Here is a 17872-nt window from a genome sequence, read left to right on the forward strand (position 1 = left end):
AGCTGAGGCTCAGTGTTGAGTAGTTGTTGACCTAAACAAGAGAAGCTTTGGAGGGAGAGTGCTCCAGCCGGTGGCCTGAATGTGGAGGTGAAGGGAGTACGTCTGGGAGCTACACGTCCTAAATGGGGAGCAGTTTCTTTCACCTGCCAGACCTAAGGTGGGGGGAGGAGTGGCAAGAGGTGAGGATGGGAAGTAGGCGGAGTGTAGATCAGGGAGGGTGTTGTTAGCCATGCTAAGGAACTGGATGACGTTTTCTTGGCATAAGGGGAGTAGTCAGAGAACTGAGATAGTGATATTTGCTTGGCTAGTGTAAAGAATGGACTAGGGGACAACAAAATGGAGGCAGGGTAATGAGTGAAGAGGATCATCTAATCTAGAGAGGCTGGTACCCTTAACTAGGGTAGTGAAAGAGCAGAGCAGTCAGTCCATTGGTTCAAGAGCTATTTAGAGAATAGACTTTGTATGACTTGATTATCATGGAAGGTGAGGGGAAAGGATGCCTGCTGGGTTTCTGACTTGTGCAACTGGATGGATTATAGTGCTATTCACTGAGAAAGAAAACACAGGAGGAGGAACAAGTTTCAAAAGGAAGATGAAGATCTGTAATAGGAGGGGATGAGACCCGCTGATGTGTCCTGGGCTCTTCAGTGTTAACTGGCCTTCCATGCTGAGAACATCACACACATTGTCCCACTTAATCTTCTCAACTGTGGGAGGTATTATATGTGCACTCAGAAGATGTGGGAGCTGAGGCTCAGAGAGCTTAATGCCTCACATAACATCCCTCAGCTAACAAGGAGTGGAGCGAAAAGTTCAGACCAGAATGCTAAGCCAGCTGTAGTTCCTTCTAAAGCACACATACCTTCTATTCTATCACTCTGCTTTCCTTTTAGCTCCGACACATTTAATTCTTTGAAAATAGGTCACTTGTAGAATACAAATAACTGTAGACTTTATGGATTGTTAAATCGAAGGCGTAAACCCTACCTTCTAATTTATTATGTCTCACTTGGAATACTGCAGCTGCCTCCAAACTTATCTCTTGAATCCATTCTTCTTTCTCAGTCTATTCCATTTGCTGTAGCCAAAGTGATCTAAGAATTCAATTTTGATTGTCACACTATTGCTTAAAAGACTTCAGTGGCTTCCCAGTACTTTTAGAATAGTAGACCCAATCTTCAACACGCCTCAATCATGTAGCCCCTGTTAAGTGAGCTACTCCATCTTGTGCCATTTCTTACCTTCTTCTCTGCGTTTGGGCCACACTGGCCTTCCTTCAGTTCCTGAAATGTGCTGTGCTCTTCTGTTGTGCTTGAAATACTCTCTTTCTACCTCTATACCAGATGTTCCTTTTGTCCATATCTCAGCTCGTATTATCAATGCGTCAGGTTCTGATACACTCACATAAGTCCACATAATTTTTCATCTACGACTTACCACAGTTTGTATTCATACACGGATTTGTGTTGATAATTTTTTTCTCACCCATTAGATTCCATGAAAGTAGTTATATAATTCTTGCCAGGCATATCATTGGCACTCAGTAGATATTTTCTAAGTGAATTAATAAATTTATAAATGAATGAACATGATTCTGTATTAACTAATTTATGTTTGATTATGTATTTGGTATATTACTGTTTCGAATTTAAAAAGAACGTTTTTTTGATTCCTATGAAATAAACTGAGTTTCAGTCTTATACAATATTATTTTTTAATACCTCAATGATACAGTATTTCCCCGGTATTATATTTTAATTGTTTTTCCCTTTCAGAAGTCAGTTTTCCTTTGCTCGTTAAATGAAGGTGATTCCAATAGCATAGGGGTAATTACCGAATTGACATTTCTTTGGATACAACCAATTAAACCAAGGCAATTAAAACTTGGAAATGGCAACTATAAAAGAACAATATGTCATCATTCAGTATTCCAATGAAGGATGGAAATGTGTTATAATTTGTTTTTAAATGTCACATCTTTATTGCACTTGCTAATTGAGACTTTCCATCCCAGCCTTGCTGAAAATAATTTAGAGTTTTCAGGAGTGATATCTTATTTTTTTCCCCTCAAGAATGATTCTCTGTCATGTGACTATCATACTGTAACAAATGACGCTTGGATAAGGCAAGGATGCCATTAATGTGTAAGCCCACAGCCCGAAACTGGAGGTGGGCTGTCAGTACTCAAAATAGGCTCCCAGGACTCTGGGCTGAACAAATGATGGGACTGTGGGATGGAATCTAGCATGAGAGATTTTTGCATTCTGTTCTACCCATATATTGCTGAGACCCTCTGGAATTGTCTACTGAACATTGACAATCATGGTTACCTAGCCTTTCGATCTCTGAGAGCTATCTGAGGGACTTAGATTACCCAAGTGTTAAACATTTTTTTTTAACTTTTAAATAGCCTATAATTCCACATGGAAGAAGGGCGGAATTAAAGGTAGGTAGAAGAAGGCTGACAAGTTAGTGATTAAAATTATGGTTGTTACAGGAGACGGGTGCTGGCCATTAGGGCCATGATTTATGATACAGTCCAGTGTTTGCCAACAATGAATATCCTGATCCCCTAGAATTCTATAGAATTAGTCGAGGGGGTCCACAAAGCCATGCATCTGTGTCTGAATAAATACTGTCACATATCATATATACTAACATTTTTCAAATGTATATAGATTATTGTTATAAAAATAAGGGTTAATTTCTTTAAAATGTTTATTTTATAGTACCTTTTCAACTGTTAAATGTTTTCTCAATCAACAGATATCTAAAAAATGTAGGTTCTTCAACTTTGAGGAGTCATCTTGCTATTAAACCTCAATAAACATAGTCGTAGCTTCCACACTCCAGGAGGTACAATCTGTTCTGTTTGTTTGTTTTCCCCACACCTACTATTTCTTAGAATCCTCAGAGTCTATGAATCTACCCTGGGTGCTAGCTGTCACTTTTTCTGGTCTGGTGCTCTGGTCTCCCTGCTCACCATTCCCTGCTGTCTCCTAAAGCTTTTTGATGCTGTTGCAACTCTCTCTAGTCTATGTCATCTTAGACTGTCCCCAGGGTACTCCCTTTGTTGCCCAAAGCAGAGATATCACTAAGATGGTTGTAGTGCATAGTAAACTTTACCAAAGACTTGAGGATAATATGAGAGAATTATAGTGCAGAAAAAAGAAACCTAGAATTAGATATTCAACATCATTACTACACAAGTCCATTCATTGTGCCCATTCTCCGGGGCCCACTACTGGTTGGCTCTCTCCTTAGTATCCAGCCGACCACCTTGTTTCAGGTTTCTGCCCACCTTCCACAGGCAAGGTTCTTCAGTCTTGTTCTGCCTCCCTGGAATCTAGGCTAGAATCCCTCTCCCTACACATAGAGAAATCAGTATATGTTATGATCGTTATATTTTTGGCATTTATGCAATTCATACCCCAATGAATACAACTTTTAAATTACAACAGTAAGTAACTGTTAGGACCTGAATCTCATCATTCCAAACTGGAATTCTCATTTAACTAAGCCTCCTTCCATCCCAACAGTCCACTCTCAAGCAAGAGGGCTTTCCAGTCAAGGAGGTGAATGCTTTTATTTTTTTCATAAAGCCTTAGAAGAACGCAGAAATCACTTCTAAGCAAGGCTCAAGGTCACGATATGGACATATGCTTCCCTAATAGACTTTACAAGCAGAAACCTTCCCCTAACCACAGGAAGGCCTGACCTTCATCGAGTGCGGTAGCAGAAGGGCTGCACACACCCGAGAGGCTGGGCCTTTTCCCCTTACAGATTACACCCACCATATCCACTAGTGATATGATGTTAAAAAGTAGTTTTTATCCTTGAAAAAATTAGAAACCGTCATTATTGTGGGATAAGTACTGGCCCAGATGTCCAGTGACATGATGTCTAGACTTGATTCTGAAATTAACCAGATCTCCGTCATATCTGCAATCTGATCTCTTCCTCATCTTTGAATTCAGGGTTGCTTTTTGTTTGTTTGTTTGTCTGTTTGCTTAATTTTTGTTTATTAATTTGCTGATGACCGGAGTTCCTTCTAGCCCCCAAATTCTCAGATATTTCCAAGTTACTTATACATTGTCATTTTTTGGTTTCTCTTGACAGTCTGTAATGGCATTGATTCGTTTGACTCTGCATCAATTCCATTAATTTGTAAAATAGGAAAAAGAAACTAGATTAGGTATGCTGTGGTTAAGGTCACATTGAGACTCATGAGTCTCGTGTAAAATGCTACATTTCAAGTTTTTAAATTAGCCTATTGAAATATTTCTATATATTTTTAAATTTGGAAAACATACTTATTAATCTTCACCCAGCTACTGAACTTCACAGGTCATTAAAAATGTGTTATGAGAAGTTAGTCACTTGCCCCCAGTTACAGATGGTGATAGAATTAGAAAATGAATCACATGTTTACATATTACCCTTAATTTTAAAAATGGAAGTTACCACTGGAATAAATTAAAGGGAGAGACAGCCAGATTGCAGCTAATATTTTAAAAGTGCAGTTTTAAGAATACTAAAAATTCTATTTACAGTTATAATTACTACTATGGATATGAAAAATAGAGATGAGAATGACTCAACATAAGTTTCTCAGATAAATCTGGAGGCAGGTTATAGAAAGGATTAAAAGAAAGAGAACACTCTTAAGCTCAAAAGAGTTTACCTCATGCATAGAATGCAGCAGCAAAATGGCCATTCTGCTTGGCCTCAGTTGAACAAATGCCTGTGGGGAAAAAATAGCGAAAATATTCTGCTTTGACAGGGCTAACTTATCTTAAATTAAAAGTACATCAAAGAAACATAGTGTTTCAGACTACAGAAAGCCTCCTGATTTAGAAGTTACTGGGAAACAGGTTTCAAATTCTAATCTTGGCAATTAAAATACTTTAAAATATGAAGACTATTCAAGTTAACAGATGATAGGTACTTCTGCTTTCTATCCATGCTTCAGAGAGGTTTTGCTGCGGAAAGTGACATAACACAAGTAGGTAAAGAACAAACAAGGAAACAAAAAAAACCCCAAACCTATGAACACTTGTATTGTTTTCATTGTTTCCACACCTGTGATAGGGGCTTCTGAAAATGCCAGAACACTTCACTCTCCGTACCCTATGAAGTATGATTATATATTGTCACTGTCCTGCACACCCCAGCGTGCAAAGTTTTGAGATTTTCAGAAACCTCAGTACTCGGGTGGAGTATGTAGCTTGGAATTTAAGAGTCAACACCCCTGAGACTGAAAGACTCAGGGACAGTTGCCTGGTGACACATGAGTAACATGAACCAGAGCACTCGTAGTTCAAATGAAACTAGAGCTGTCATATACATTCTGGATGGATTTTTCTTTAAGCTCACACTTTTCAGTAGAAGTAAAATTTTTTTAGTAAAATTTATCCATCTAGCTCAGAAAATTCCAAGTTTTGGGGGTTATTGCAACAAATACACCTAGTCCAGAGGTCTTAAAAGTGAAACAAATTGGCCTTTAAAATTTTATAAATGAATTAGAATAGCTTTAATCACTGCTTTCCCCTTTCTTTCCTGCCTATTTTTGTTAAATGATTGGGGCGTTTATGTGGGTTTAAGTGTGTAAGGTAAGAGGAGTGAAAGAGGTAACAACTGAAAGCTACTTAATTACTAGAAATAAAACTGTAAGAATCTAAGTTCTCCTGCCTACACTGCAAATGAAAAATAAGGGCATACTTTAGTCGTTGAAGAAACATTGCATGACAGGGACTAGGAAAACTAAGCCTCAAAGAGGTTAAAGAATCTGTCCAACGTCATGCAATTTGTGGTACCAAGAGCACAGATTAGACTCCAACACCCCCACCAACCTTACAAACAGGCGGAAGATAAAATGCTGAGAATTCAGGAAAGTCTTTGCCCTGTCTTTCCCAAATACCACTCCTCTTCCATTAGCTAATTTCTGGAAGTGCCACAATTGACAGTTTGCTTCTTTGGTCGGAGACTTTGGAGTTTTCCTTGTAGGGAGCCACACATAGATCATGTTCCTGTGAAAAAATTAAGTAAATATTTTCCAAAAGCTGGTTTGGGTAGGATGAAGGGGAAGAGGACATTGGAAGGTCTATAGCAGGAGCAGGGCCTGGGGAGGAGAACAAGAGGAAATGGATGAAGGAAGACAGTGAAGGGTGCAAAGCATTTGGTCTGGAAGAGTCTGCAGTTGACCAGAGGTTAGATATATTGTTGTAATAAAATTGTACTCCAAGGTGTGTTCATTTGTCCTATTATAAACAGCTGTTTTACATTGACCACATTTCAAAACATTACTTACGATCTTTTTTATTCAGGAGGTGCACATCTATAAATGATGCTCCTCCCAAATATAGTTGAATTAAATGAGATCTTCTTCAATCTTGACTTTTTCTTAGTCCATTTTTTTTACAATCTCTTTGAGAGACTGAAAGAGATATTTTAGTCAATATCATCCAGGATGTTCTGACCTCTCAAAATGACTCTCCAGGGTCAACAAGCTTTGGTGAGTAGTTCTTTCTGCTATTTTTAATGTATCCATGTATTTATCCATGCTTCCTTTTCGCTTCACTTTACCCCTGCTAGTGAGGATCTTTGAGAATTTTCTGTAATTATTCTACTCTTCAGATCATTACAAACAGAGTCAGCTTTGTAGTGTTTTCTTCAGTTATTTTAATTATGATGAATTTGGGGGAATTTTTCTCTACTAAAAGTCACCATTATCCTTAATCAAATGTCAAAGGATAACAATAAAAATCTGATGTGAAATGGATCAAAGTGGCAGGATGACTCGAAAGGTCTTTCTTGGCTCAGGAACACTGCCAGCCTAGAGTTTAAAGCAGCAATGCTTAAAATGCCAACACAGAGCACTTTTATCAAATTCAGTAACGTAAGCTTCCTATCTGCACAGACAGGATCTGCAGATGAGGTGGACTACACAGTTAGATCGATGTTAAGTTAACCCAAAAAGCACTCTAGCCACTAGCCACTGTCCACACTTAGAACGCCTACTAGCCACTGTCCACACTTAGACCCCATTTGTTCTTGCCACCCTAGAGGTGTGATCTTCTGCGAGTAAAACAAGTCACCAACATAGAACATTTAGCGAAAACCATATTAAACTAGTTTAGTGGTGAACTTCAGGGTTGGTTATCGGAGTAAAAGGTGAAAGAGCCTGCCCAGGGGATGACTGATGTAACCAAGGCCATCAGTATGTGTCCTGATAGAGCAAGTCGGGACAAAGTTAGTTTTATAATTTAATTTTTAATTTACTACAAGGTAATTTTAATAAGGTCGAAGATTGGATGTGTAGATCTCCAAAGCTGTGTGCATGTGTTGGTATACTTTGCTAAAACCACCAGTAAACAGTCCATTCTTTTGGGTGATACATACTCTTAGACCCTGAAGCAACATCATTTATAGATTTTTTTCAGTGTATTATTAGAGAAAGATGGAGAAGAATCTGACCTAACCTTTACTCCAGTTCAGTTATTCTCAGACTTGTGTGGGAGTAAGAATCTTCCAGAGTGTTTGCAATACATATGGTGTCAAACACACAGAATTCAAGGTTCTAGGGAAGGCACTGGGAACCTGTATTGTTAACAAACTTCCCATGTGAGTCTTCTGAGCAGGCAGGTTTGGGAAACACTGCTCTAGTTCATCTGGCATAAGATTAATTTTAGGTAAATAGGCTTTTTACCCACCCTCTCTTCCTCTATTTCTCCTGCTCTCCCCCATTAGAATTTTTGTTTAATCTTAAGCGCTAATTTGCTTTAAATTCACTGTGTTAGTCTCCAGGCATAGGCAAGCTAACAGTTTTCCCAGAGACCTCATGTTTTTTGCCTGCTTTTTCCCACAAGTTAATCAAGCGTTAAGGTGAAAAATCTAGTTCTTCTCTGTGGAGTGGCTCATACAAAGAAGAATTAAGTTACACTGCCTGGTGTCAGAATGTAATATGATTACGTTGGCAAAGCTATAAAAAGAAATATCCAAACCTCATAAAAAAAAATACAAAAGAGGTCACTGTTAGAGCAGATGGACGAAGCAGAGTGCTTGATCATTTAGTAGTTACTGAGCTAAATGTATATTCAGGCCAAGGTGTATACATCTAGGGCAGCTGGGAGAAGGTCACCAAATCATAATGACAGCTTTCAAGGGTAGAGTTCAGAATTTTACAGTAAAATGCATGTTTATTTGTATAAAATGAAAAATTAAAAATGTATAAAGATGACTAAAAGATCTGGTAAATACAGTGCAGTCAACTGTCAGTTACCCCTATGGAATGTAATAGTGGGTTTCCTTTGCTACATTCTTTGGGGTCTTCTCTACTTAGTAATCAGAAAATGTCTTTGCATAAAGTGCAAACTTCTTTGCAGTTTTTGGTTAAAATATGAAAAGAAAAAGTACAGCAAAAATTAAAGTCTAAAATTAAACCAAAAAAAAGTCTTAGAATCGTTTTTTTTAATCTTTTTTTTAACATCTTTATTGGAGTATAATTGCTTTACAGTGCTGTGTTAGTTTCTGCTTTGTAACAAAGTGAATCGGCTATACATATACATATACATATATCCCCATATCTCCTCCCTCTTGCGTCTCCCTCCCACCCATCTTAAATGGGTGTTGAATTCTGTCAAAAGCTTTTTCTGCATCTATTGAGATGATCATGTGGTTTTTATCCTTCAGTTTGTTAATATGTTGTATCACATTGATTGATTTGTGTATATTGAAGAACCCTTGCATTCCTGGGATAAACCCCACTTGATCATGGTATATGATCCTTTTAATGTGCTGTTGGATTCTGTTTGCTAGTATTTTGTTGAGGATTTTTGCATCTATGTTCATCAGTGATATTGGACTGTAGTTTTCTTTCTTTGTGACATCTTTGTCTGGTTTTGGTATCAGGGTGATTGATGGTGGTCCCATAGAATGAGTTTGGGAGTGTTCCTCCCTCTGCTGTGTTTTGGAAGAGGTTGAGAAGGATAGGTGTTAGCTCTTCCCTAAATGTTTGATAGAATTTGCCTGTGAAGCCATCTGGTCCTGGGTTTTTGTTTGTTGGAAGATTTTTAATCACAGTCTCAATTTCAGTGCTTGTGATTGGTCTGTTTATATTTTCTATTTCTTCCTGGTTCAGTCTCAGAGGGTTGTGCCTTTCTAAGAATTTCTCCATTTCTTCCAGGTTGTCCATTTTATTGGCATATAGTTGCTTGTAGTAATCTCTCATGATCCTTTGTATTTCTGCAGGGTCAGTTGTTACTTCTCCTTTTCATTTCTAATTCTATTGATTTGAGTCTTCTCCCTTTTTTTAATTGATGAGTCTGGCTAATGGTTTATCAATTTTGTTTATCTTCTCAAAGAACCAGCCTTTAGTTTTATTGATCTTTGCTATTGTTTCCTTCATTTCTTTTTCATTTATTTCTGTTCTGATCTTTATGAATTCTTTCCTTCTTCTAACTTTGGGTTTTTTTGTTCTTCTTTCTCTAATTGCTTTAGGTGTAAGGTTAGATTGTTTATTTGAGATATTTCTTGTTTCTTGAGGTAGGATTGTATTGCTATAAAGTTCCCTCTTAGAACTGCTTTTGCTGCATCCCATAGATTTTGGGTTGTTGTGTTTTAATTGTCATTTGTTTCTAGGTATTTTTTTATTTCCTCTTTGATTTCTTCAATGATCTCTTGGTTATTAAGTACTGTATTGTTTAGCCTCCATGTGTTTATATTTTTTATAGATTTTTTCCCTGTAATTGATATCTAGTCTCATAGCCTTGTGGTTGGAAAAGATACTTGATACAATTTCAATTTTCTTAACTTTACCAAGGCTTGATTTGTGCCCCAAGATATGATCTATCCTGGAGAATGTTCCATGAGCACTTGAGAAAAATGTGTATTCTGTTGTTTTTGGATGGTATCAATTAAGTCCATGTTGTTTAATGTATCGTTTAAAGCATATGTTTCCATATTTATTTTCATTTTGGATTATCTGTCCATTGGTGAAAGTAGGATGTTAAAGTCCCCTACTAGTATTGTGTTACTGTCGATTTCCCCTTTTATGGCTGTTAGTATTTGCCTTATGTACTGAGGTGCTCCTATGTTGGGTGCATAAATATTTACAATTGTTACATCTTCTTCTTGAATTGATCCCTTGATCATTATGTAGTGTCTTTCTTTGTCTCTTGTAATAGTCTTTATTTTAAAGTCTATTTTGTCTGATATGTGAATTGCTACTCCGGCTTTCTTTTGATTTCCATTTGCATGGAATATCTTTTTCCATCCCCTTACTTTCAGTCTGTATGTGTCCCTAGGCCTGAATTGGGTCTCTTGTATACAGCATATATATGGGTCTTGTTTTTGTATCCATTCAGCTAGTCTATGTCTTTTGTTTGTAGCATTTAATCCATTTAGAGGACTTGTGCCTGTGTTCTGGTGGATGAGCCTGGATCTTGTCTTTCTGGTGGGCAGGACCGCATCTTACTCTTCTGCCATCTTGAAGGTCTCCCCAAAATCTTAGAATCTTTAAACAAACATTTATATTGACCTTTTACTATTTTCAGTGAATTCTGCTAATTGTTGTGACATGGAAGAAAAGTTGCGAGGTAAAACTAACACAACTAAACATAACAATAATTAAGTTATAGATGAAATTATACCATAAGCAATAGGAATTTGCTTCCATGTTATTCTGTAAAAGGATTTTAAGGCATCTGAATGTGTGTGTTCACAGGTTATATAATTATACTATGTAGGTATATTATGTAATAGTTAATAAGAAGTATAAAGAAAACAAGAAGTAATTTTTACTCAAACTTGTGTATGTTATTTCAATCACATGATCTTCATTTTTATGATTCAAAATTGAGTTAAAGTTTCATAACACATGAATTGAACAATGTCTTGAGTTTGGTTTAATGTTATGGAGAATATGTTGATCAAGGAGAGAAAATATGCATATGGTAGGAGCATAGTAGGTGAGCTCTTAAGTGGGTCCTGGATCCCTAACTTCATTACTCTAGTTATTTTTATTCTATTCTAATCTCTTCCAAATTTATAAGGCCTATGATTCTATTGGGGTGGCCCAAAAGTTCATTTGGGTTTTTCCATAAGATGTTACAGGAAAACATGAATGAACTTTTTGGCCAACCCAATAGAGGGGCAGCAATATAATGAAATAATTAAAAGACCATGTTTTGAAATCACACATAACAGGGCTTTAGATCGTAATTTAGAGACAGTTCCTAATATTTGGAAGACAAAATTTCAGTTGTCTCATTTGAATTATGGAGATAATCCTCCCCCCCTTGTTTGTTATAAGGATTAAATAAAATAATGTATGTGAAGCAGTTCACTACCTTGCTAAGTAAGGACTCTACTAAGAGTAGCTGTTTTAAATGCATATAGATGATAATTATTTTAATTATCAACTAAGGTTTCTTTACTCCTTTCTACTTCCTTTAATGCTTTCTATAGACACTATTCACTGAGGAGTCATATACATTATCTAGGTTAAAAGTTCGCTTAACTTTTTGATTAGCTTTTTAAAATGAAAACAAAGAGCAAAGTTTTGCAAGTCAAAGTTATCTCTAGAAAATAACTTGACTTTTTGAGAGCAAAAGCTTTTTTTGAGCCATCTGAGACTAGAGAACAGAGAACAGACCTTAGAGTGAGAGAGAGTATATGATGACATAAGAGTTCCTTTTGGTATTTCTGGGAGGGAAGGGAATCACTAACTAGCTGGTAGGAGAAGAATTCAAGATGTGAGGAGACCCTAGGCAATGTCTGAGTCTTTGGGATGGTGCCCAGGACTCACTGAGTTGAGCCAGAGGAGGCTTAAGCAGTAGAAATTTGAATGGGGTTAGGAAATCCAAGTGTAGAAAGGACTAGGTCTTAATTCCCAGGGAAACTGAGCATTTTAAAGAAGTTCCATATCCTGTATAACCTTAGAAAGAGAAGCAATGGTGAGCTTCAGCAGATGGGCCTGAGTGCTGCTTCATGGAGTTCCCACGCCCTCAGAGGGGTGCAGGAGAGACTGAAATGACCTCAAGAAGAACACAGAGTGCTTTAAATAGGCCATGGACCCTAAATATCCTGAGGTTGGAACAAAGAGCATACAGCTGCACTTACCTCTAGTTGAGGTTATAGTTGTACCTGAGACAGCAGCAGTAGATCCCAGTGTACAGTGATGAAACAGGACAAGCTGCAACTCAGTGAGGGTCAGCATGGGCACAAAACGTACGTGAACCTGATGCCTTGTCCTCCTTATACTTACCGTTCCCTTTCAAGAGGGAAAGGAAAGTGGTATTGGTGGTAGGGTATTTAAATTGACTCCTGTTTACCCCATTGGTGAAAGAGGGATTCCCACCCTAGGGTTATGGGGATGGCTAAATACATGACACCTGGCACTGGACAGGCGAGATCAGATGAAATGGACAGCAGTTTATTCATCATATATACTCACAGCCTGGGGAAGAGGACACCATGCAGGGCCACACAGGGGATACACTTGGGAACAAAATGAACAACCAGGGCTGTGAGAGGCAGGCTTTGCAGTAGTAAGGGTGGGGTGCTTCTTGGTCCCTGTGGGAGGATATGATTGGCTTGTTTGAATAATTCTGCTACTCGGAGATGAGCAGGAATTGTGCCTGATGCCTTTAATAAGGAGGGTGTTTGGCTAGGGGATGTTACCCATGGGAACTGAGTGGGAAAGGGAACTTGGGTTAGGCCAGTCGAGACCTATTTTATCAAATGTCAAGGCACCACATTATACTAATCCTTAATTTTTGGTTTTGTGCCACAAGTGACCCCTTGATCCCTTGACATCAGTTTAAACCTTGGTGATGACTGAGACTTTTAGGGAACAAAGTAGGCACCTGACCAGGAACTTTAGAGGTGTCCCCATTTGCAATCAATAAAGGCAATTGAGAGGTCCGTGTGGCATTGGTGTAAGGAGTAGGTATCTCCAGGAGGTGAGCAAGAATTTTCCACTTTGTGACGAATAGGAATTCTTTAAGAAACCCATGAAGGCTTTCAATTTCACCAGCTGCCTGGAGCTGACTGCCTGGGGCCCCAGGGGAGGTGGAAGTTTGACTGAATGTCTTCTTCAAGAGCCCAGCACTGTGTATTCTGGAAGTGAAATGAGTGTCTTGGTCACTCTTGGTAGTATCTAGAACTCCAAAGAGGATACAGAGCATCCTGCAGAGGACTTGTATCGTGGCCTTAGTATATGTAATCTGTTACCTTGATTTATTCTGAGTAACTGTGGAGCAAGAGATTCCTGGAGTTCTTTACCCCAAAGGGGGCAACTCTTAGGTCATGGCCTAAGAACTTGTAAAAATGTATAGATGGCATCAAATGTCGATTGCCTGAAGTGTGCCAGTTGTACTGACTCTTGGGTCCTATCTTTTATCAGGGACATTTTGGTTAAATGATGAGAAGGAGTAGCTCTTCTCCGAGCTCCATCATTTATCATGGTGGCACCAGCATTAGTAAAGTGTAGAGACTTCCATTTCTGTCCATTCAGTTGATCCCCAAAAGGCTCCCCAGGTATCAGAGGACTCTGGGATAGGGGTGACCTCTTCTAGCATAGGGGTATTAGTGAAGGGACTGAGAACAGGGGAGGCCACCCCCTCCAACAGAGGAAATGTGCCAGAAGGCCCAGGTGTGACTCCATCGTGTAGCAAGGAAGGCTCAGGAGCCATGCCTCAAGCTGTTGAAGTGCTGCTTGGATAACTCAAGGCATAGTGGGTAGCTGGGCACAGAGGGTTGCAGGCTCAAGGTTTGTGATAGCCTCTATTTCCAGAAGAGGCCAGTATGTGGCTATCCTGATGGTGTATAGTGCCAGGCTGAGAAGGGCAGTTTCTTGCGTCAGAAGTCCATGGGCAACTTACAACCTTCATAGGTGGTCCAGAGACTCCAGGAGGCAAGAGAGGAGGTTGCTATAGCTACAGTAAAGAGGGCTCTGAGGGCGCAAACTAGAGTGCTTGTTGATTTCAATTTGGACAGATTTCTAGAGCCTTTTTTGGAAGGAGTCCCCTTTGAGGTAGGCTCATTTAGAAGAAACAGCATCAAAGACATTAAGTAAAATTTGTAAATGAGGAATATGTTGCCTCCAGAACCTAAAAGGGGCTAAAAGTTGTTGAATTTGTACTGACCTTGTGGTTGCTGAGAGGGTCAATACCTGTTTCATGACAATGTCAGAGAACCTTCAATTTACCAAGTAACTTTCAGAAATTTAATGGAAGTGGCAGGGCCTTGCACTATGTGTGGGACAATGGTTCATCCCCCTTTTGGGAGCTCCTTTGTGAGTATTTGTATGTCTTTAATGAGTATGTCAAACAAATCTCCTTGGAGGAGGATGTCATTGATGTAATGTCATATCTGGAGAAAGGTGGATACAGTTAAGATTTGGCCTGTGGAGATTGTGTGCAATGGCAAGGATGCTGAGGTATCCCATGGGTATCCTTGTAAAGGTGGATTGTGTCCCTTCAGTGGTAAAGGCAAACTGTGGCTGAGAGGCTGTTGAACTAGGCATTGTACAGAACATATTAGCCTAATTTATAGCAGCAAAATATAGACCGGTTGCTGATTGGATGGAGTCAGCAACTTTAATAATTAAGTTGTTGGGTACAGAGGCCTTAATGGGATGGGACCATGGCTTTACAGTTGCAGCAATCCACTATGGGGCACCATTCTTTTGTTTCAGGTTTAACAGGCCAAATAGGGCTGTTAAATGCAGAAACAGTGGGAATAACAACCCTTCACTCAGTTCCTCTTATAAAACAAGTTTTAATACTGGAAGACCCTGTTTTAAATTACCTTGAGTCATGTTAACTATTTTAACTGGGGGAAGGGGTGGGGAAGGTCATGGGTTCTCATTTTGTCAAACCAATTTGTAAGTGTCAAAGACTTAATTTAATTTTCATTTATTTTTCATTGGGTCAGAGTATCCATGCCCATGCCCAAGGGATATTTTAGAGCGATGAGTGCTATAACCATGGAGAATTTAAGCAAGACAGAGTTCTGATGGTTAAGGTGAAGCATGCCTATTTGTCCTCTTTTATATTCAGTAACTCCCATAGGTAAATACTCCATTATGGGGGATATGATGTTTAAATTAATGGAATTCCCAGGTATAATTGTAATTTTAGCCCTAGTATTGGTTAAAGCCATAAATGTTTGCCACTTGGTGAATTTCAGCAGATATTAGAGTTAATTCAAAGCCTATATGGAGAGGCACAGAAGGCAATCAGTGAACCTTCATCATCTGCTATATAAATTCGTTCAGTAAATTTTGTATTTTTAATTGGGTCAAATTGTGGGCCTTTGTTTTAGGTTGTTGTTTTCTTAGTGTCCTCCTCCCTGTATCCAGGTTTCTTCCTTTCCGTATTTTGTTTATCTTATTATTGTTTTTGGTCACTGGATATACCTGCGGGGGGGATCCTCTCTACCCTGATTATATTTATAAGTTGCTTCCTCCAGAGACCCTCAAATTAGTATTGACAGAGTTAGCAATGGTTGATTTATATGATCTAAAGACCCTGGGGCTAGATTGGGTTTGAATCTGGCACCACAAGGGCACCATGAGTATTTCCCTATAATCCCGAGAATTAGAATCTTTGTTGCAACAGACGTAAGCAGCAGAGTGTTGCGGGAAGAAGTGCTGGGCCTACAGCCCAGACTTGATGGATCAAAACCATCCTCTGCTACAGTCCCTTTCCTATCATGTGAGCTTCCTGTCTTGTTTTTCCTTTTTTTCCTCTGTACAAATTTCCTGGGAATATTTTGGGTTTCTAGCCATGTAAAGTTAAAGTTTTCAGCTGTGTCTGCACTATCACCTGTGGTGCAGACCTTCTGGGTGGTTATGGGGAAGGTTCAGGAGCTTAATGGCCTCCCTCATCAGTGAGCATCTCTTCCTCCAGGGAATGACAGTATCCCTGGGATAAGAGTCCACATCTAGTAGAGTCATTTTGCCTATGACTTGGATGGCGACCATAAGGCCCATGATTGCAAGCTTAGCCCTTTGGTATTCTGGAAAGCAGGAGTGCTAGGCAAAGCCTAGGTGCATTGGCAATGGGATTTACATTGGGAGAGCAGTCAAGTACCAAATGCTCCTTCCTCCTGTTCCCTTTTTTTTTTCATCAGCCCCTGGGCCACAGACCACCATGGATGTGCACCTCGATAACCCTGGGGGTCAGGAGAGCACAAGCAACAGCGGCAAGGAAAGCAGCAGCACAGGAAACCAGCAAGGTCACTACCCTTTCATGAACAAAAACACCAACCAGGATGCCATGCTTAATTTTGTGCGGGGTGGCAGGCTCCTTCTTGTTACAGACGTCACAAAAGTTTGTCTCTGGGCCTGTTCCAGAGGTGCACAGTTACAAACGATGTCTGTGGAGCTTCTCTAAGCAGCCAGGGACAGTCACCAGGCTAGACTCAGTGACCTAGCTTGACCTTGGTAAACAAGACTGAAGCACTGACTAGTTATCGTGCTGCGTTTTCACTGCCTTTACAGGTGGGAGCCTCAGAGACCAACTGCCAAACACAGGCTAAACCTGACAGCACCATTGTGCTGGGTATAGTCAATTAACAATTCTATTATACTAGTACACAGCACCCTAAAAGGTAGGATAAAATATTTTCAAAACTCTTTTTAAATGAACGTTTGTATTGGCAAATAAGAGAATACTTCATAAACCCAGAACAATGAGAAACCATGTATCTAGAGGCAGGTGAGTACTGTACTCAGAGGCTTCCCTGGGTTCCCTAGTGACTCACAACTTTTGTTTTAAAGAGCTGTTATCTGCGGACAAGGAAAGAAACTTTTAGGACCCACTCAAGTTGGGAAATCAGCATAAGTCTTAGTCTGTTCAATGGGTAATATGGCAACCCCTAACCTTCAAAGGAAGACAGTAAGAATACTTACCAGTCTTGGCCTTGCCTTGGGTGGTAAAGAGGAAAGGGCTGTCCTGATCATTTATTACCAAAAGTGGAACCTCACACAGGTCTGCAGCTCTGTAGTCTATCTAGTCTGAAAAATTCCATGCTGAGAATTTAAAGCTAACGAATTTGGTAGTTCCCCAGACACCCAGTGGAGGCAAATTCAGAGCCTGTGTAGAGGAAAATACTTTAAGTCAGGTCTCACATAATTTCAAGGAAAAAGTTTTAAAAAACATGAGCTTACAACCCAGAATTATAAAACATGCAGGGAAATAAGCCACCGTGAGAGAGATTCTACATAAACAATAAATAACAGGATCGACTAGTATAAAGAATTCAGGTATTGGAATTACTTATATAGCATTTAGAAACATAGGTTTAGTATATTTGAAAAGAATAAATGAGTATATTTAAATTATGTGTAACTAAGGAATAAGATACTATAATACAATGAAGCAGACTTGAAAAAGAGCCAGATTGTCTAAAACTGAAAAATGTAATAATTAGAAATTACAATTTGGTGTATAGCTTATACAGCAGATTAGATGCAGATGAAGACAATATATATGTCTAGATGTATGTTTATTTATTATAAGAAGTTGGCTCATGTTTTTATGGAGACTGAGAAATTCCAAGCCCTGTAGTCAGCAAGCTGGAGACCCAGGAACTGATGGTATAGTTCTGGTCCAAGTCTGAAGGCCTGAGAAGCAGGAGAGCTGATAATGTAAGTTCCAGTCAAGTCTGAGTCTGAAGATAGGGAAACATGTATGGATGTCTTAGAAAACAGGCAGAAAGCGTATTCTCTCTGACTCAGCCTTTTGTCCCATTAAGGCCTTCAGTGGATTAGATTATATTGGAGCAGGCAATCTGCTTTACTCGGTCTATTGATTCAAATCTTATCCAGAAACACCCTCATAGACACACTCGGAATAATGTTTAA

At 39.2% G+C, this 17872-nt stretch overlaps 1 protein-coding gene across 1 annotated transcript in view; it reads left to right on the top strand.

Moving 5' to 3' along the window:
- PKIB (cAMP-dependent protein kinase inhibitor beta) overlaps window positions 1–17872 on the top strand; it is a 102565-nt gene that overhangs the window by 65444 nt on the left and 19249 nt on the right. The window contains exon 3 of the mRNA XM_082669203.1: window positions 16138–16242. Within this exon, the coding sequence (XP_082525329.1) occupies window positions 16158–16242 (85 nt within the window). The 5' untranslated portion in view covers window positions 16138–16157. The remainder of the gene's footprint in view (window positions 1–16137; window positions 16243–17872) is intronic.

The sequence above is a fragment of the Grampus griseus genome, assembly GCF_964374135.1.
Source record: "Grampus griseus genome assembly, chromosome: 13".
Lineage (NCBI taxonomy): Eukaryota > Metazoa > Chordata > Mammalia > Artiodactyla > Delphinidae > Grampus > Grampus griseus.